Source organism: Trachurus japonicus, chromosome 20 (genome assembly GCF_045865225.1).
Source record: "Trachurus japonicus isolate A0001 chromosome 20, Traja_1.0".
Classification (NCBI taxonomy): domain Eukaryota; kingdom Metazoa; phylum Chordata; class Actinopteri; order Carangiformes; family Carangidae; genus Trachurus; species Trachurus japonicus.
In genome coordinates this window covers 4,538,547-4,559,692 of record NC_140926.1, presented here as the reverse complement: position 1 = coordinate 4,559,692, position 21,146 = coordinate 4,538,547, and the positions used below count along the sequence as shown (strand labels likewise).

The window sequence follows — 21,146 nt, the reverse complement described above, 5'->3', positions numbered from 1 at the left end:
TTATTATCCCTTTAACAACCCCACCAAGAAGAAACCAGTGAAAAAATGATTTCTTTGCATTTCTTTTACCCTTAGGTGAATCATAAGCACAAAATATTGATCTCTACCAAACGGTTGAGATGTCACTTAATGGTTTAAAGTACATAACTTCATACAAATACCAGGGACAGTAGATTAATTCTCATAAAATGCTGATTTATGAAGACACAAAACACCTCTGGTTTTTATTACAAAACCACGAAAAAATATCGCTTCGAATAAGGAAATATTGCATTTCTAATTCTCCCATAGGTACTGTATCTGTGTTAAAGTGCAACAGCACATCATTCTCACATTCAATACACTTCTGATTATATGTAACAGTGCAAAACATTAATTTTTGCATTCAAATAGGAAAAGAAAATCCTGCAAAACAATACAGCATGTTAGTTGAAACTGAGGTCACTGATGATGAGAGGACACAGACGAGGGAACACCGGGTCACTTGGCTACAAGTTTCTCCTCTGTCTCTCATCATGTTTTTTTTTTTTTTTGAAGCTGTATCTTTTTTCCTTTTCTGCTGCTTCTGCTCTTTGTCATTTTTACTGTCGTTTTAACTCGTCTTCCCAGTTCTCATGTGTTCTTGTTGTTTCTCTCTCTTTCCGTCTGTCTTCAGTCCACGGGTCGTGGAGCCCCTGGTCGTCCTGGTCGGACTGCGACGGCTGTGCCGGATCGTCCTCTCGCTCCCGGGAGTGCAACAGTCCTCCCGCCCGGTTCGGCGGCCTGCCCTGCCTCGGGGAGAGCAGGCAGAGCCGCGGTTGCCATGACAACAGCACCGTCTGCTCGGGTCAGCGCGATAACGGATTCGTACATTAATTGTGTGTGTGTGAGAGTGGACGTACTGTATGTATGGTACGTTATGTGTGTGTATGTGTGTGTTAGGGGGGAAAGCACTTAGACGGAGAGGAGGTTACTGGATGGAAATGAGTAAAAGCGAGAGCGCTGAATCCTGGGAGACGAAGACGAGTTCGGAGACAAAGAGCCCGTTGAAATGAAAACGGCTGTCTGAGAGGAGGAGATTAATGAACTCGCTGCTTCGGCTGAACTCTCGCTGCCCTCCCATGTTTCTGCACTTGTCCAGCCCCCGCACAACCATAACAGTGGGGTTTTTTTTTCCCCCCGAGGTGACGGCCACTCTGCAGCGCCGCGGTACGACGGCGAAAGGTCGGTGCACTGGAAACACAGAGAGAAGTCCAAAGTCCAAATGGTTTCCATCAATCACTCAGCTACAAGACTGTATTTAATTTATTAGCGCACATCGAGGGGCCTGATTGGTTTTTGCACCACCACAGCTTCTGGTTTCATTTCATTACCCGTTGACCCAAACCTCTGTTCGTCCGGGGAAACAGAACTAGACCTCGACCTCGGCCTCTCAGAGGATTCACAGTCACAGTTTCCTCCAGTCTGACCAGTTTCACCAGTTTCACCAGTTTCACGTTTGTCTTCATGTTGCCTCCACCTGAATCAGAAATGTTTTACAAAAAATAGTAAAATAATAAAGTAGTAAGTAGTAATAAAAAGGTACCGAAAAAATAAAAATGTAAATGAAATAAGATATCCAAAGATAGATAAGATACCTGCCCGTCCAAAAAAAAAAGTCACCACCTGGATTTAACTAATTTAATAGTCTCCCATTGGATAATTACTGCATGGATGATTATATTTCAGCAACAACAAGTTATTTTACCCCAACTGATGCAGTCAGTAACTTCTCATTTCTTAAACAAAGTTGGAAGACACATCCTGTGGTCGTGGATGTTAATCTGTTTCAGAAGTACAAGATCTTGGTGAACAATTAATGCAACTCTGGACGGAAATACATGTTGTGACATTGCAGAAGCTTATCGAAACGATACAGCCACAGTGAATGCATGCCGTAATCAAAGCCACACTCCAAATTCAAGTATTTTATTATGACACAAGTGTTTCGGGGGAAAACCTTTCTTTGGGTTTACCCCGAAATGTTTGTGTCATAATAAAATACTTAAATTTGGAGTGCGGTCCTGTACTTTTTGTACATTTTCTCATTTTCTCAATAAAATAAGATAAAATAAAATGAAATAAAATATAATAAATGAAAAATATCCTTCTGCAAAAAGGTAAAGTCATGTAAGAGTCCACTTCATGTGTTAATAATCTTCTCCTCTTGTCTGCAGAGTGCGGAGGAGGCCAGGAGGAGTGGCCCTGTGGGAAGCCCTGTCCTCGCTCCTGCTCCGATCTCCATGGCGACGCGGTGTGTTTGGACTCCCCCGGGTGCAGCCCCACCTGCGGTTGCCCCGGTGACACGGTGCTGCAGGACGGAGCGTGTGTGGCCAGAGAGGAGTGTCGCTGCAAATACCACAACAGCAGCAGCTCAGACACCGGTACAGAGCTAAGAGTATTGGATCGGTCCGATCAATAGATTAATAGTTGATCAATAGACTAATAGTTGATCAATAGATTAATAGTTGATCTCTGGTTATTGATCAGCTCTGGCTCTGGTTTACAGGTGGTTTAGACCCCAGTGACTCATCCTGGATGTGGCCCGGGGCGTCTGATTGGCAGTTTGCGAATCCAGGAGAGAGCATCATCAGCGACTGCAAGAACTGGTACCACACCAACACTTTATGTATTTACTGTATATCTCATCAAATTTAAAGGGATAGTTCACCCAAAATTCAAATTTCTCAAGTTTCAGAGTCCTCTGTGCCTTCTCTGAGTTACGGGGGGGTCCGTGCAGCAGTATTTGTCCATATAATGGTTGTGAATGGATACCAACTTTCTTCGTCCAAAAAGACACATCAAAAAACATCCAAATACCTCCATACTTGCTCGTCTGTAATGTATTGAAGCCCCGACATGAGAAATTGTTCCGCCGCTCAGTGCAAATCCTCTGCAAATCACGCGTGATTTGCACAGACACAGAAAGAGCAGTGAACTTAGACACTGGGAGCTTCCGCTACAAACAAGCTTAAAATATAGACTTATTTAATTTTTTTCGGAACAATTTCTCATGTCGGGGCTTCAGTACAAGAGGGACATTACAGACGAGCAGTATGGAGGTATTTGGATGTTTTTTGGTGTGTCTTTTTGGACGAAGAAAGTTGGTATCCATTCACAACCTTTATATGGACAAATACTGCTGCCCGGACCCCCCCCCCGTAACTCAGAGAAGGCACGGAGGACTATCCCTTTAACAACTTTTTTATCTTTTGGATTTCATCTTTCTCTCTTTTCTTTCTCAGTTCATGCGAGGCCGGAGTTCTGCACTGTCAGTCGGTCCCCGGTTGCCACGTTGACGGCGGCTGGAGCCAATGGGGAGCCTGGACCGAGTGCTCGCTGCCGTGTGGAGGAGGAGTCACGTTCAGGAGGCGACAGTGTGATAATCCGTCTCCTCAGAGCGGAGGAAGAGGCTGCATGGGGGACGGAGAGCAGCAGAACGACTGCAACACACACACCTGCACAGGTACACACTAACAACACAACATGCTTTCATCCAGTGACACACATACAGCTCTGGAAAAGATAAGAGACCACTCCAAATTGTTTTTAATAAATCAGCTTCTCTACATGAAATGCAGCCATTCGATTCCAGTGTCTATTGAATTTCAACACGAGCAGAACTCACTCTACTTAATGAGGCACTGATCATATTTAATGAAGAGTATAAAACTGCTGTGTTGATTTCTGAACTCTTCCTAAGTTACATTAAAAATGAGTGTTGTGTTTAAAAATGAATACAAACTTGTTTTCTGTTTTGCAGTATTATTATTCGAGGTCTGAAAAGTTTTTGTTACTTTGCCCATTTGTCATTTTCTGCCGATAAATGCTCTAAATCACAATGTTTTTATCACAAATTTGTGAGAAATATTGTCAGGAGTTTACAGAAGTGTTCATTTTACCCAAACACATACCTGTAAAAAGTAAATCCAGAGAAACTGAGAAACTTTGAAGTGGTCTATTAATTTTTTCCAGAGCTGTAAATCATGAAACTTGGTAACCCCTTTAATTTACAGGCCACTAATTAGGTGATAATGTCAAGAAATAACAAGTAATTGCGTCGTAATGTCTAGAAATAGCCTAAAAATAATGATCAATTTCATAGTAATGTCGAAAAACATAGCCAAACCTGTGTAGAAAAAGGTCAAATGGTCAATTGCAAGGAATTGGTGGAGAAATGTCTGGCCTTTCCCAAAAAATTCAGAGCATTTTATGAAAAACATGAAATTGACTGTTACTTCTTGACATCATCACGTAATTAGCGACCTGAAACTTTAGGCTTCTTCCTTCCATTTATAGAGAATCTTGACTCTGTGAATAATAAAGATTAAAATGAGAACAAGCTCCAGTTCAGTTCAGTCTCTGGTCGTTCTCTGTGTCCACCTTTGTCCTCACATCTCCGTGTCTTCTCCCTCCACAGACTCGGGCGGCCCGTGGCTGCCCTGGTCTACGTGGTCGGTTTGCTCCGTCAGCTGTGGCGGAGGACAACAGTCCCGCTCCCGCGTCTGCAGCTCGCCGCCCTGCAGCGGCCCCCGGCGCCAGAGCAAGATGTGCAACACCCAGGTCTGCCTCGGTGAGTCCCCGTTCACCGGAAAACATGTTTCTGTGTCTGAGCGTCTCGAACCTGACGCCTCACTGTCAGTGCGTTTAGTTTAGTTTAGTTAACCTTTATTTAAACTCGTTAGTACACTGAGGCAAGCCTCATTTACAGTGCAGACAGAGTACAAAGCAAAACAAACAAAACACAGAACAGATATACACAATAAAATACAGTAAAGGACAGAACAGAAGACATCAGAGGAAACAATTACAAACGGAAGACAGGGAATTATTAATTCATAATTTGAAGTGATTGAATGGGACAAATGAGTTTAACTTAAGCGTTAGTTGTAGATGATTCCAGATGTGTGGGGCATAAGCTGAGAAGGCAGACCTCCCTAGCTCAGTCCGAATTTTGGGAATATGCAATTGCAACCAGTTGCTAGAGCGGAAATGGCATCTAGGGGTTTAAGAGTGGAGGCTGTAAATGATGTCACCTTAGTCTAAGACAGTTATGAAAACAGCTTCAACTAATTTCTTTCTGCATGCCAATGGAAAATTAGATTTATTTAGGTAAAGGAAACCAATTTTTTGACCCAAGTTTTTTTACAAGATGATCGATATGGGAGTGGAACGTAAGTTTATCATCGATCAAAATGCCAAGATATTTGTGTGTGTGTGTGTGTATGTGTGTCGTGTCCCCGTGCAGAGGTGGGCTGCCCCCCAGGTCGACTGTACAGGGAGTGTGAGCGAGGCGAGGGATGTCCGTTCAGCTGCGCTCAGGTCAGCGGCAGAGAGGGCTGCTACTCAGACGGCTGCGAGGAAGGATGCCACTGCCCCCCGCTCACCTACCAGCACCACGGAGCCTGTGTACAGGTCAGGTCCCTGTCGGCTTTCTATTATTATTAATGTTGCTGAAATTTACAGAATTTGCTTCTTTTCAATTCCCGGGACAAAAGAGCCCAACTCCCGGGAGTCTGTGGAAATCCCAAAATAAGTAAAAGGATACATTTTAATACTGCTTTAAGGCTACTTATATATTAATACATTCAACAATACAACTTTATTAAAATGTTTAACTTTCTGTAGGAAGATGAAAACAAGTGTGTCACACACTTTCCTCCACATTAATCAAACCGCAGCGCTTGAAAATAAAGTTACAGTAATACAGTTCAACCGGAGTCGTGGAGCCCAACATTTCTCCAAACTCATTTTAGATCTCTTTAAAGTTACATTTTTGGGGCTTTTTTGCCTATAATTGATAGTATAGTCGAGAGAGACAGGAAATGTGGATGCAGAGAGAGCAGGAATGACATGCAGCAAAGGGCCTACAACGTAATAAAAAAAAAATCGTACCAAAAAAAAAAAAAAAAATCCCAGGAATCCATTTTTCCTTCCTGGTAATAAATTGACCGAGCATTTCCCGGGATTCACGAAAAAAAAACAAAGAGTTTTCGGGGGGCAACACTTGTCCTGATGTAGTCATGATGACTGTTAATTCAGATAAAACTACCAACACAGTGTTTGTGTGTTTCAGGAGTGTCCGTGTCTGGTGGACAAAGCGTTCCTGGCGTCGTTGCAGAGCGTCTCCATCACACCGGTCTCATCTCTGCTCCTCTACAACGTCTCTGAGGGGGCGGAGCTTCAGTCTGGAGACAACCTAGTGCACGACTGCAGCACATGGTGAGAGGAGGACACAATACTTCTTGTATTATTTGTAGGGCTGGGACAATATGCTTTTCTCCAGATTTTATTCTTCTACGATTTTTTGGATGCAGATTCGATTTAAATTGCGATTCTACGATATTGCCGATTTTCTGGATTTTTAGTCTGCATTTTTAACACCAGTGAAACAGTTGAATGATTATGATTGTCTACAGACTATTCCAGGAACCATATTTCCGCCATAAAATACACATCACATGTAAGTCAGTTTTTAAGATTTATTCAGCAGCAATATTGTATATGTTTACTCTCTTTTCAAAAGCCTGGACTGCACAAAAGAGGCAAAAATAAAAGAGTATAGAAAGAAACAGGCTTCTGAAACCTTTCTGACAAAATGAGATATAGACTGAGATAAACTGCTACATTTTAACATTTATCTGCATACAAATACTGTAGGAGCCTATAAATGTACATACTCCATTATAAAGTGAAAAAAAGTAAACCCTTTTCAAAACCTGGACTCTCTGTATGTAAAAAAGGCGAACAAATGCACATTGCACAATATAAAAAATCGATTTAAAAATCGTCAAAAAAATATCGCGATACTTATGTGAATCGATTTTTTTCTCCCACCCCTAATTATTTGTTATCTTCTGCTGCTGCTGGATCATCAGAGGGCATCTCACCTCTTCTTTCCCTTTGCAGCGGCTGTGAACACGGCCGGTGGAACTGCTCCTTGGAGCCTTGTCCGGTGGACGGGGGTCTTTCTCCCTGGGGGCCCTGGAGCTCCTGCTCTCTGTCCTGTGGAGGTCTGGGTCTGAAAACCCGGTCCAGAGGCTGCACTCATCCTGCCCCGGCCCACGGGGGCAGAGACTGCCAGGGGGCGCGTCATGAAACCACCTACTGCCAGGCCCCCGACTGCCCCGGTACGAGACCCCACAGTTCATCATGAAGGCTTCTCTCTGACTTTTATATTCTCCATCTATTATAAAAACATACATACGTACACTTGTGCACAACAGTAAATAATGCAGCTGTGTTTTTGGCAGTGATCGTTGGTCCCACAGAAGAACCGTCTTTACCAGGTAAATGATCTTTTAAAGTTTGATACAAGTGTTTATCTCCTCCTTATGACGGAGTATTAGGGCCACATTGAGAAAATGTTTTTTACAGACTTCGAGAACAAAGTCATGGTTTTATTTGGAAAAAAGTCATAGTTTTACAAGTATAAAGTCATAATTTTACAAGAATAAAGTCATATATTTTAACCTGTTGTTTTAGAGAAGTAAAGTTGTTAAAATTAAGTTGTACTTCAGTGTAGGTTTCACAAACAAGGAGATACTTAACCTTTTGGCTCATCAGCAGCACATGGTCATCACTTTGAAAAGAATATGCAAGAATATGCAAGAAAATGCATCTATTCTGTATAAAGAACCAGAACAGAACCAGAACAGCCTACCATATCCACTAACTGGTACAGTTACGACTTTTTTCTCATAAATTTACGACTTTATTCTCATAAAATTCCCCCTTTATTCTCGTAAAACTATGACTTTATTTTCTCAATGTGGCCCCAATACTCCATCATACCTTCCCACTCATTTCTCTACTGTAAATCACTGTGTGTCGCCTCTCCCTTAGAATCAGTTTTAAAAAAATCTGTGCTTTTCAGATGAGGATGCTGGTTTCTCCCCCTGGTCGTCGTGGAGCCCGTGCACTAAAACCTGCACCGACGCTGTGAAACCGGCCACGAAGTCGCGTCACCGTCGTTGTGTGAAGCCGCCGTGCTCTGGAAGCTCTCACCAGGAGAAGGCCTGTAACCTGCCGCAGTGCACAGGTACGAGCCGTCATCTCATCTGTTTACCTCTGAGCTCTGTACTCTGAACTCAAGTCCTTTCCTTTATCTGCTTGTTCAGGCTGCAGGCTCAGCATCGTGGTAAATAATGAGGCTTCAGGAATGACAAAGAACAGGCCACAGGTTCAGATGTAGTACAGTGAAGTGAAGTGCAGGAACTGTTTGGCATTAATAGTAGAGCATTGTACTTCTATCAGGTGTCTGTGTGCACGTTCATAACAGTTTTTACGCCCTTCAGCTGAATATATCTGATCATAAAGGATTACATTTTCATATTTTAGACCCTATTTGTGTGTGTGTGAGAGAGATGATGTGTTGTAAGTAGCAATCGTCCTCCACCAGTGAAAAAATTCTCCACAAACTGAATTTTATTACATCTGCTGCTTTGCTATTTGGGATTTTTCGAGTGTTTGCAAGTGCCTCGGTTTATGATTTTCAACGCTCTTATCTCACGGGCGGCAGCAGAGGTTTTGTAGCAGACTCTTTGTTTTATTGACTGATCGACGCCGACATCACAGGAGAGATTAGTTTCAAAGTTGCTATGAAAATACAGCCGGCCCCTGTAATATAAATGAATTTATATGTAGCGCTAATTTATTCAAATCAAACCCCGAGCGGCGAAGCAGCTGAACGATGTACTCTGATTTTTATCTAAAATCTCTGCTCCAACGAGAGGGATGAATAAAAACAAAGAATAAATCCATCCTGAAAAAATGATAATACTGTGTTTGTGTAGTGAGAGAGATAACAAAAGCAGTACATTATGAAATAAATTCTCCCTCTGATGATTCATTAATCTCAGCAGCGTTTGCTCTGTTTCCTGTTTTCACTTTAATAAATATTCAGACATTATCATAAATACTGTAATAATATAATAAACAGGAAGTGTCATGCTGATACTCGACCGTTTTGTCTTGTTCTGATGTTTCCTAGGCGGAGGGGAGGATTGTCAGGGAGCCGACTGCGTGAGGAGGAACTGTTCGTGGACCGAGTGGGGGGATTGGGGCTCCTGCTCCCGGTCCTGCGGTGTCGGTCAGCAGCTCCGGATTCGAACGTTCCTGAGCCCCGGGACCAACGGCTCGTGGTGCCGGGACATCCTGGGAGGAAACCAGGAGCAGCGCTTCTGTAACATCCGGCCCTGCAGAGGTCAGAGTCGTGTTTCGGAACAGCTCAGGATCGACGATAAAACTTAAAAATCATAGTTAAAGTGGATTTGAATTAAAGTTTCTGACCCGTTTTCCTTATTTCAAGCAGTCAGAAGTATAAAATATGCAATGTTTCGGTCCTGTGACCTTCTTCAGGCAGAGAGTTTGTGCTGAGGGAAAGCCATCTGAAGGAGGGAGTGACTGTATAGAAATTAAAATAAATATGCAAACAAGAAAATCTTCATCAATTAAGGGCAGACCAGAAGATATGAAATGAACAAACAATATAATCACAAAACATTCAGTCAATAATAATAAGGTCAGGAACACTGCCACATGTGTTATGCTGCGTTCGCGACAGCTAGGAACTCATAATCCCCCAGCTGAAAACTCAGATTTCCGACTTCAAAGCGTTTGAGACGCACCACGCCAGAATAATCAAAAACATGGCAGACTGGGACAAACTTTGTGCTTCACGTAGCTACCGTAAGGCATTAAAACATTAAAAAAGGGCACAAAAACAATTAAAAGAAATCGAGAAATAACAACATGAATTTACTGTGTCCCACAACATCAGTAGGTTGATCTGTAACCATAAGTAAATATTGTATATTTCATAACGTTTTAATGTATTTTGGCATTTTAAATGCATTTTCATCCGTGCTTTACCATTGACAGTGTGGTACAGATTGTTGTGTGACGCCAGACAACTGATTCTCAGAGAAGTCGGGGTTGATTTTTTTCTCCAACTTTTCCCGAGTGGGAGCTCCGACATGAGGCGGCGTTTGATTGCATTTTTTCAAGTAGGAAGTCTGAAAAATCCAAGTTCTAAGTTGTCTCGAAAGCAGCATAAGATCCAGAAGTTCAGCACTTTTATTCAAGAATGTTTTTAGAATCAAAGTGTGGATGAAAAATAATTAAACATTGGGATTAAGGGCTGCAGGATCATATGCATGCATGTCTATACGTATCTGAACAAAAAGTGATATGGGAAGAATCATAGACCCGACTGTTCGTAGCATGCAGGACAGGACGGTCTCAGGTCCAGCGGGGAAACAGCCAAACAGTTAGATCCAACTGGTCTGTGTTGGTGTTGGTGTAATGTTTGTCTCTGTGTGTGTGTTCTGCTGCAGTGGACGGGGGCTGGTCCCGGTGGAGCCCCTGGTCCCGCTGTGATAAACGCTGTGGCGGCGGCCGCTCCATCCGCACTCGCTCCTGCTCCAGTCCTCCGCCCAAAAACGGCGGGAAGAAGTGCGAAGGGGAGAAAAACCAGGTCAAACCCTGCAACACCAAACCCTGTGGTGAGACACACACACACACACACACACACATGGATGAGCGCTCACTGATTTGTTTTTTTATTTTTTATTTTTTATTTACTTTTTATTGGTTTTCCTATACACATATGTGCCAACAGGGCACAAAAACACACAACTTAACAAAACATAACATGACAAGGGGAGGATTTGTTCATTAATAGGGGTGGGAGAAAAAATCGATTTGCATTAAATATCGCGATATCTTTTTTTATTTTTTTAAATAATTTTTTTAAATATTGTGCAATGTGCATTTGTTCGCCTTTTTTACATACAGAGAGTACAGGTTTTGAAAAGGCTTTAAGTTCACTTTATAATGGAGTATGTTAATTTATAGGCTCCTACAGTATTTGTGTGCAGATAAATGTTAAAAATGCTAAAGACTAAAAATCGAAAGAATCGGCAATATCGTAGAATCGCAATTTAAATTGAATCATCATCCAAAAAATCGTAGAAGAATCGAATCGGGAGAAAATCATATCGTCCCAGCCCTATTCATTAAGTGGAACAGCGGAGTCAAACATAAACACATCATACTGTACATAAAAGGATGTTTCTTGAGGATATGGAGCAAAACATTTCTTAATCAAGAGTTTAGCCTTATCTTTGTGATCTAGGTCTTATAGGTCTTACAGTTGACACGTAGCTGAGTCATTTCAACCAGTTCTCTTCAAAAATATCAGATTGGTTTTTGAGTTTGAATGTAATTCTCTCCATAACATATACTATATTATAAATGATATCAATCCATTCATTAATTGTTGGTTTGTCTTTTTTAAACCACTTTCTGGTCAGAGCCTTTTTACACCCCACTAGCAAAACTCTCAGAAGGTATTTGTCTCTCTTTGGAAGATCAAGTCCATCCAGATCACACAGGTACATGACTTTGAAATTTAAAAACATTTTCCATTTGAAAACATCCTCCAGAATTCCAATAATCAATCAGTTCCAGAAGATATGGAAATGGTTTTCTGAAGTATTCCCGCAGGATCTCCAACAGGCAGTCTGATTTGAATAGTTAGTCTTTTGTGAAGGAGTACGAAATAATCGAGTCACATTTTTCCAACTGAATTCCCTCCTCACTGATTTGTTTTTATCAGATAACGTTGGTCCGTGGTTGGGGGGAAAAGTCCAACGCACCACCGTGTGTCATCATCATCAGCATGCTTGTTGAGGTGTGAAAATGTCTGTCAGCATCATGGGATAAATCCTGACCTTCTGTGTTAATGTGTTGTGTGTCGTTGTCAGAGGAGAAAGGTTGCCCCCCAGGCCAGGAGTTCGTGCCGTGTGCCAACCAGTGTCCGCAGCGCTGCTCAGACCTGCAGCAGGGCATCGAGTGCCAGGGCAACGCCGAATGTCAGCCGGGCTGTCGCTGCCCTCAAGGTGCAGACGCTGCCATCGTTTTATTAGCAGATAAGCCGCTCCGTGTGTGTGTGTGTGTGTGTGAGAGACTCTCTCTTAAAGGTCCTGGGTCTGCTGGTATTGAACAGATAAGCACGGTTGTGTTTGTCTATCTGTATGTGTCTCCATACTTATAGTAGTTAAGTACACACTATTACGCATTAGTTAAGCATTAAATACTGAATTCATCATTTATAACACATGAATACTCATTAGTATTTGCATAAACTGATTTTTTAGAGTGTTTATCTAATGATAATTTTTATTCTCTTTTATTTATGATCATTCATTTTATATGTTGTTTTTATTTATCCATGTTTTACTTTCTTATTGTTGAAATTAAAGCAGAAGTAAGCGATATTTTTGTGTTAATATAAGTCTTAAATAGTTATATCTTCTGACAGCAATCACTTACATAGAGTGTTTGGACCGAAACACGGGTCTCTCAGTCACTCTGCTCTGCTCTGAGCCGAGGAGAAAACTTTTCTCGTATCCTACAAGTTTTATCCAATGAGGAGAGAGAACGGCATGAAGGGCTGTGTGTGCAGCCAAGGCAACCCGTAACTCGTGTTTTTCCGACCTGTGAAGTCGTACCAGTTCGATCTGGTACAAGTTCACAGGTCGGAAGTTACGAGTGGCCGTTATAGTGACTTTTACAGGCAACAGGTCGGAAAAACACGAGTGGGTTGCCTGGAACGCTACAAAGTCGTAAGTTGTGACTTGAAGCTGTAATTTACAGTTTCAAAAGCCTGCCTGGAACGCAGCATTAGCCAAAATGACCGGATCGCTTACTTCTGCTTTAATGCACTGATCTTGATCTCGAACGGTGGATGTGTGAAACATAATTTCGTTTTTATGTGACGCATAAGAATGACAAATAAAACCTATCCTATTTAGTTTACAAACACAGTTAAAATGTTTTACTCATCATTAATAAGCACTAACTGTATTTATAAACCACATACTGATGAGTATTCATGCATTATACATGAAGAATTCAGTATTTATTAATGCTTAACTAATGCTTAATAGTGTGTACTTATTATAACGTGTTACTCCTCTGTTTGATAGAACTTAAAGGGATATTCCAGCATAAATTTAACCCATGCTCTAAAGCACCGTCAGACCCAGTAGAAACCGCCCGCCACAGATCAATTATGCCGACTGTAGACTTCTCTAGTTGTAGCGACTTCAGCACAGACAGCCAGATAGAAAAACACTGCTGTCTATGGAGCCAAGAGCAAAACCGCCATCAAAAAAGCCGCTTATAGCCACAAATAATGCTCAGAACAGCACCAAATAGTACAGTGTATGCTAGAATGTCCCTTTAATGCAACAATAATAAATATAAAAACTGAAACCAATGCTGAAAAGTCAGTTTAAATGAGTTTTCCGTGTGTGTGCAGGTCAGCTGCAGCAGGACGGGATGTGTGTGCAGCTGTGGCAGTGCGACTGCGTGGACTCGGTGGGGCAGGTGTGGGCGGCCGGCAGCCTGCACCAGGTCGACTGCAACAACTGCAGCTGCACCGACGGACGGCTGCTCTGCACCAATCACAGCTGCACGCCGGCCGCCGCCTGCACCTGGAGCTCCTGGTCCAGCTGGGCGTCGTGCAGCGTCTCCTGTGGGCGGGGCCAGAGAACCCGATACAGGTGAGTGGGAAGAAGAAGAAGATATATACAAATATTATAGATGCACGATATCAGGAAATTATGACGTCATTCCGATAAGTCCGATATCTTAACGAATAGCTCCGATAAGATGTAGTCTATAGTTTTGTCAGCATTGCGGGTGTGGGTCGTTTTTTTAATCAAGCGCTTCCACTCACACGTGAGACCTGAACGGTCTGTAGTGAATGCTGCGTTCAAGTGGCCTCGATATAATCGGAAAAACAACTTTCTGACTGAAGAAAATCATCAAATTTTCCCTCTTCTTCATTCAGCTTCATTTACTTTAGTGAAAAGTTATTCATTTGTATGGAACCAGCCAAGCAAAAATCCTTTAAACTTTTTTTTTTTAACTAGTGGAATGCACTTTTTCCACTTTGTATTTATTTTAAATCCTGATGCAAACTATTTGCATCAGCTCTAGAGGCCTTTATTCTTCTATCAATAAGTAATGCACCTTATTTAAATAGATGTTCATTTGAGATATCAAAAAGTTTTGTTTGATATCTTTTAGCAAATTTTTTAAAGGCTTGCTAATAATAGTAGTATTTGTATATATCTTTATTCTATTCTTTTATATAGTATATGTGTATTTATCATATACGGTATGCATATTTCCTTTTTGTATATAGTATATGCGTATCTTTTGCACTAGAATATTTTAATTCATTCTATTCTATTTTCTTATTCTATTCTATTTTTGGTACTTTTATGTTTGCACCTGACACCAAGACAAGTTCCTTGTGCTGTAAACTGACCTTTACTGCTCTTGGCAATAAAACTGTTCTGATTCTGATTCTGAGTATCTTCATTTAAAGAGTTAAAACTGTGTTTGGTTTTGTTTATACTGTAGTATTATCGGTATCGGTATCGGCCTTTGGAAGCAGAAAGTTATCGGTATCAGTTTTAAAAAAAAGTTATCGTGCATCTCTAACATACGGAAGCCCTAAAGGGCCAAGTCCGTATAAATTTTTTTATTATCGTTTTCTCGTGATAATGACTTATAATTTCGTTATCTCGAGATAACAAAGTTTGTTTTCTCGTGATAACGAATTAATTTATTTCGTTATCTCGAGATAACAAAGACCGTTTTCTCGTGATAATGAAATAATCATAGAATGTGTGGTTGACATGGTTGCCTAGCAACATGTTTCCCCGGTGCAATCGCTTCTGCTTACGGGGAAGTAGCAGCTGGTTAGCCGCTGTATCAAAGATATTCAATAAATGGAAAGATACTCCATGAGCGGCTGCTCCAATGATATGAAATGGTATACACTTACACTGGTATACCCCGGTGCCCGGCCGCCACTAGAGCAGCGGCGGCGGCGGCGGCCAAGCACCGGGGTCTGTGAAGCGGATTCATGAAGCCTGGTTGTCCCGACATGATTCACTCACAACACTGCGGCTGTAACGTTATGTTGTGTGTGTTGTAGCCTACTTTTCACGGTTAAATTATCACCGCGACACACACACAGAGCGGTAGCCCCCTGCTACGAACATACAGCGGCTAACCAGCTGCTACTTCCCCGTAAGCAGAAGCGATTGCACCGGGGAAACATGTTGCTAGGCAACCATGTCAACCACACATTCTATGATTATTTCGTTATCACGAGAAAACGGTCTTTGTTATCTCGAGATAACGAAATAAATTAATTCGTTATCACGAGAAAACAAACTTTGTTATCTCGAGATAACGAAATAATAAGTCGTTATCACGAGAAAACAATAATAAAAAAATTTATACGGACTTGGCCCTTTAGGGCTTCCGTACTAACAAATATCTGTTTCTACTCACGTCTGTGTTTTTATTTTTTATTTTTTGTTTTGTCTTGTCTTGTTTTGTGCCTCAGGTCTCTGATCCCGGAGTCCGAGGGATCTGTGTGTCAGTTTGAGGAAGTCCAGCATAAACTGTGCGACCCGGGACCCTGCCCGCCGCTCTGTCTCCATGACGACAAGGAGCTCACTGTGGGGGACACCTGGCTGCAGGGCGAGTGCAAACAATGGTGAGATGGATTTAAAAAAAAAAAATGAACACAGATGAAAAAGTGATATTTGTCTGGTGAAAGTGTGAAAGTGTTTGCACTCTGAGGACTTTCTCATTTATTCTGCCCCCCCTCCTACCCCCTCCTCCAGCACCTGCACCCCAGAGGGCGATTACTGCCAAGACATCGACTGCAGAGGTGCGTCGCTGCGTTTATCCTGCCGAACGGAGCGAATGAAGTGACTCCTGATGTGTTTGACTTGAACATAGAGAGGAAATAACCATTAAAAATGACTGAGTAGGGATGTCACGATTATAGATTTTCTTGGTACGATTATTGTCAGAGAAATAATTACGGTTATGCATTAATTAATTTCACAACACTATGTATGTGTAAAATCAAATATAGTCTAAATAATTACGAAGCTAATTATTTACACAAAATATTTTAAGTATCTATTAATAAAGGACCAATTATATTCCCCAGGGGAATTAATTGTCATCTTAACAAGTGTTTAAGTTTATTTTAATCTTTTTTTTTTCTACTTTTTTTAAATTACAAATGACATGCAAACTTTTAAATTCTTACCGATTCAATGTTACATTAGGTAATTTACCTTTACTTTGGCGCACATTTGCCAAGATGGTTCAGACATAATCTTTTTTGGGAACTGACGGTATTTAGGAATCTTTGCGATAAATTAATTATGTATTATTAATTAAGTTTAATACCGCGATTAATTGTGAAAACAAGTAATCGTGTGACATCCCTATGACTGAGTGTTGTTGTTTTCAGTGGACGGCGGCTGGACGCCCTGGTCAGTCTGGTCGGACTGCTCAGTGACCTGCGGGAAGGGAGCGCAGGTTCGATCCCGCGCCTGCATCAACCCCCCGCCGCGAAACAACGGGTCGGACTGCAGCGGGCCGGAGAGAGAGACGCAGCAGTGTCTCAGCGCTCCCTGTCTGGGTCTGTACACACTCGCAAGAAAAGAAACGGTAACACTTTACTTGAATAGGTATTCATAAGATTGACATAAAACTGTCATCAACATCAATGAATACTTATGACAGCTGTCGTTAAGTGTCATTCGGTAAGTTATGTCACTTTTGATGCAAAGTTGACATTATTTGAGATGTTCCTTGTTATGAGAACTTGACATAATTTTTAAAGTTTGGCAATCAGGTCTGCTATCACAGTTTAAATTGTCTTTATGTCAAGTTGTCAGAACAAAAACATCTCAAATAATGTCAACTTTGCATCAAAAGTGACATAACTTACCGAATGACACTTAACGACAGCTGTCATAAGTATTCATTGATGGTTATGACAGCTGTTATGTCATGGTTATGACAGTGTTATGTCAATCTTATGAATACCTATTCAAGTAAAGTGTTACCAAAGAAACTATGAATGAAAAAAATTCAGTTCTTATTTCCTCTCATTCTCTCTCTCTCGCTGTCTTCGTCTCCAGATGACCTTTGCCCCTGGTCGCCGTGGTCACCGTGTTCCCGGAGCTGCGGCGCGGGGTCGGTCACGCGCCGCAGGGTGTGTATGTGCGAGGAGGAGGGCGACGCAGCGTGTCCGGCCGAGGTGGAGGAGGCCGAGAGGAACCGAGAGGAGACGCAGCTCTGCTACAAACGGCCCTGTCCAGGTGCAGACACACACACACACACACACACACACACACACACACACACACACACACACACACACACAGTACAGCCACGCTTACATCTGCTTTTACTACACAATCTGATTAAAATCCATCTGATCTCAAATTCCAACTTCACTGTTTTACACTGACGCAAATAAAGCGATCCAATTAAAACGTACGTGAACATGCAATAAATTCACTGGGACATGCACAGAGATTCTGCTGGTCAAATTAGTTGAAAACAGGAAAAGAAGAAGCTTTTCTGTCAAATTGCTCCCTCGCTCGGACCCTCACATAACAGCAACGGTTAATTTTATTTCCCTTCCAGTGGATGAAGGTCAGAAGCAGAGACTACTTTGATCAGATTAACCGTTTACATGGATCTTGATCCGCTAATCGACCGGCATTTCCTTCTGAATGAGCCTGTTCGGATTAAAATTTTCCAGTCGACCTTTTTTACATGACACAGTTTTATTCAGATCAGATATTATTCCTATTTCCTTCTGATTATTTGTGTGACATGTTTTTAGTTTAGTTTTTTTTATTTGGAGAGGACAGTGCACATTAACATTTCTGTAAACGTGTCAGTGTTAGCCAGAAGCTGCAGTCCTCCGGCAAGATGTTAAAAAGCCATTAAAATATCACAACAGGAACATAATACATAAAAACAGGGACACAGGAGACATAATGGCTAATGAGATGAGGTGATGTAAACGTTTCTGATGATGCTCTGTCTGGTGTAGTGTACTTTTTTCTGATATGAAATATTCATGTGCATAAGAAACCATGATAACTGAGGAGGACGGGGTGTGTGGGGATTAACTGGAGCCTGACTTGTACATTTATTGTTGCTGCAGTAAGTGAACAACTGGATATAGAGTGTGAGTTATTAGTGAAAACAAAACAGTGAAGGCTTCATAAGATAATGTATGCAAATCCCAACATGAGATCAGAGGCACAGGGAGAAAGAAGAAGCTCAAACAACAGAGAAGATTTAACTCAACTCAGGTTTTAATATTTACAACAGGAAGTCTTTATACGAACGTCGTTTACCTGATAATGACATTTTTAAGTAATTCATATTTATATTTACTTTTTCCTTTACTTAGATTATATATCAAAATTGGGAAGCAAGGTTATGTTGCTTATACTCTCACAGTCTACTAGGTTTTAATATTTACAACAGGAAATCTTTATGGACCTTGTTTTTAGGTTATCTTTATATGAGGTTATGTTGCTTATACTGTACCTTTCACAGTCCAAAGAGCCACAGATGATATATTTACTGAAGATTTAAGCAGCAGTAATTTAATAAAGAAGACTAATGATCCAGGCCTGACCTAAATTAAAACCTAAGATAAACTGCTCTATTGATTATACGCAGTGGTTGGGCTGATATTACTGCTCTATTTATTATTGTTAGTGTCACATCTTCATGGCCACTAACTGAATTATTGTCTCTGCTTTAACTGCACTTCAGCTGTCGATGCCACTCTGATTACTTCTATTATATTGATTGTAAAAGAAGATAAACTAATGCTTGTGTTGTGGAAATCTTAAAGATAAAGATTCAATGCTTGTCTACGTATGAATGAATGAATGAATTTATATTTATTTACGTGCCGTGCACCAACTAAGGCGCCCAGCCTATAAGGGCTTACAAGACACATTATCATCATATTTAGACACCAAACAAAATCATCAAAGCACAGACAAAACCAAACAAAAACAAAAACCACATGGAATTCACATAAATAATTCACATTTTTTAATGAAAGTAGCTATAGTAAAGACTTCTTTTCTGAAGAACCATTCCAACTTTACCTCATCATCAACCCAAAACAACTCAGGTTTCACATTTTGCATTTTCTGAAACAAAAACTGCCTGTTCTGGCTTCGTCATATAACGGACAATGAAACACAAAATGCAGTTCATCCTCAATTACATTTAGATTACATAATGTGCATAGTCTTCATAGTCCTCAGGTGTGTTTTTACTCAAAATACAACATTAAAGTGAGAATAATCTTGATCTGAAATGTTTGTGTTGCACCAGATTTAATTGTTTTGGTTCGTGGTTGATTGATCTGGTTTTTATTTCTGTCCTCTGCAGACTGTCCCATGTCTCAGTGGAGCGTCTGGTCTCTCTGCTCCTGTGAGTCTCAGAGGCAGCAGCGTTACCGCGTCGCTCTCTCCCCGGCCACCAGGGGGCAACAGTGCACTCCTGTGGAAACACAGAGCCGGGCCTGCAGCCAGGGGCAATGTGACGGTGAGGGAGAGAGAGTCTGTGTGTGTCTTAGTGTGTGTGTGTGTGTGTGTTTGAGACGTGTACATGATGATAATGTCCAGGAACTACAGTCATTTCCTGTCGTCCCCCCCTCTCCTCCCTCTCTCCCTCCTTTCCTTCTCCTTCTTCTCCTCCTCTTCTCTCTCGGTCTTTATTTGCAGACTGTGAAGCCCCGTTCCTGTTCTCCGACTGCGGCGCTCCCTGTGAGAAGCAGTGTGCTCTGCAGGGACGAGCTGATCTGTGTTCGGGGGTCAGGGAGTGCACACCTGGCTGCTACTGCCCACAGGTAGATAAATAGTTTTTACATTCACCCTACGGGAAGAAATAATCAATCAAACCAAGCCCCCCCCCTCTTGATTTCTACATCCAGTTTAATCAAATTTGTGACAGTGCACAATCTATATTTAGATATCATTCTTGATTAGACCAATTAAGAAATTGTGTGTCTGGCACTAACAGTTATTATAATCTATATTTATGTCACAGAGCTTTTAAATTTATGTCTAATTATGAAGCGTCAACACGAATCTGTCTGTGGAAACAGCTCCACATCACTTTCATTAGAGTAAAACGAGGTTCTTGTCGGACCAGCAGCAGCAGCTCTGATGTCAAATCAAACCTATTTATCTAGACTAGTGTCTGAGCAGCAGACGGAGCAGAGAGCCGTCGCCGCTGCTGTGACTGTGACTGTGGAGAGTGTAATATTCTGTGCTGCATATTGTTGTTAATACATCACTTTGATACGAGCCTTGATGACAATTTTATAATGTTGTTCGGCCCAGTTTCTGAGCTCGCAGCTCTGATTTATTACAACAAAACCTGAAGAATCCTCTCTGATAGACTGATGATGTTCCCCCAGAGCAGAGACAGACGTTAATGAAATATGGAAGAGGAAGCAGAGGTGGAGAACAAACCAGTAACAACAATGGATTTCTATTTAATAAAGTATTTACAATTGCATATTTTTGCCTTGTGTGTGTACAGTTGTATACATATACGTCTATTTCTATTTTCTGCAAGTTCTTGTGAATGTACAAAAACTCTCAAAGCCTACGACGATCGCCTGTTTGAACACTTTCTAAGCTGCTTTATTCGTGCTACAGTTCTCAACGGGCCTGAAAATAAAAACCTGACCTGACGTGGTTCGATCTGCGGGTGTTGAAGTCTGTGGTCTGACACGATCAGAGTTATTTATTTATATATGTTTTCAACCCGAACCCGGCGGTGCAGCCATATACTGTACAGCCTGTGGGCAGAGCAAAACATTTATTTAGAAGAAGTTTAATCGGTGCTGATTAAACTTGTAAATGAATGCTGCTCTGGACCCGGCTCTTTCCTGCTGTTCTGACTCTTTTAAACAGTAACAAAAGAACCATTTAAGAGGATTTTCCATCTTTGCTGAGCAGAAGATTTGTTCAAAATTGAATAAAAGCCTGTCCCATACAGACGCTGATCTAAAAGCCTGGGCTTCTATTGGAGAATTTACGCTGTTTTTTTTTTTTTTTTGAACTTTTTATTTAGACATTTTAAACATTTTACAAAACATGTCCTGACATATGACTTTGAAAATGCATGTTAGACTGTACAAGAGAATGAAAGGTAATGTAAATGAGAAATAT

General features: G+C 41.3%; 1 protein-coding gene across 1 annotated transcript in view; it reads left to right on the top strand.

Moving 5' to 3' along the window:
- Nucleotides 1-21,146, top strand: part of sspo (SCO-spondin) — a 148,671-nt gene that overhangs the window by 75,939 nt on the left and 51,586 nt on the right. Inside the window, exons 81-100 of the mRNA XM_085763813.1 lie at nt 656-826; nt 2,196-2,402; nt 2,528-2,627; nt 3,264-3,484; nt 4,439-4,591; nt 5,267-5,433; nt 6,095-6,240; nt 6,928-7,148; nt 7,272-7,307; nt 7,895-8,059; nt 9,011-9,223; nt 10,356-10,523; nt 11,787-11,921; nt 13,346-13,589; nt 15,455-15,607; nt 15,738-15,784; nt 16,382-16,552; nt 17,058-17,237; nt 19,354-19,509; nt 19,689-19,813. Coding sequence (XP_085619939.1) covers nt 656-826; nt 2,196-2,402; nt 2,528-2,627; nt 3,264-3,484; nt 4,439-4,591; nt 5,267-5,433; nt 6,095-6,240; nt 6,928-7,148; nt 7,272-7,307; nt 7,895-8,059; nt 9,011-9,223; nt 10,356-10,523; nt 11,787-11,921; nt 13,346-13,589; nt 15,455-15,607; nt 15,738-15,784; nt 16,382-16,552; nt 17,058-17,237; nt 19,354-19,509; nt 19,689-19,813 — 3,179 coding nt within the window. The remainder of the gene's footprint in view (nt 1-655; nt 827-2,195; nt 2,403-2,527; nt 2,628-3,263; nt 3,485-4,438; nt 4,592-5,266; nt 5,434-6,094; nt 6,241-6,927; nt 7,149-7,271; nt 7,308-7,894; nt 8,060-9,010; nt 9,224-10,355; nt 10,524-11,786; nt 11,922-13,345; nt 13,590-15,454; nt 15,608-15,737; nt 15,785-16,381; nt 16,553-17,057; nt 17,238-19,353; nt 19,510-19,688; nt 19,814-21,146) is intronic.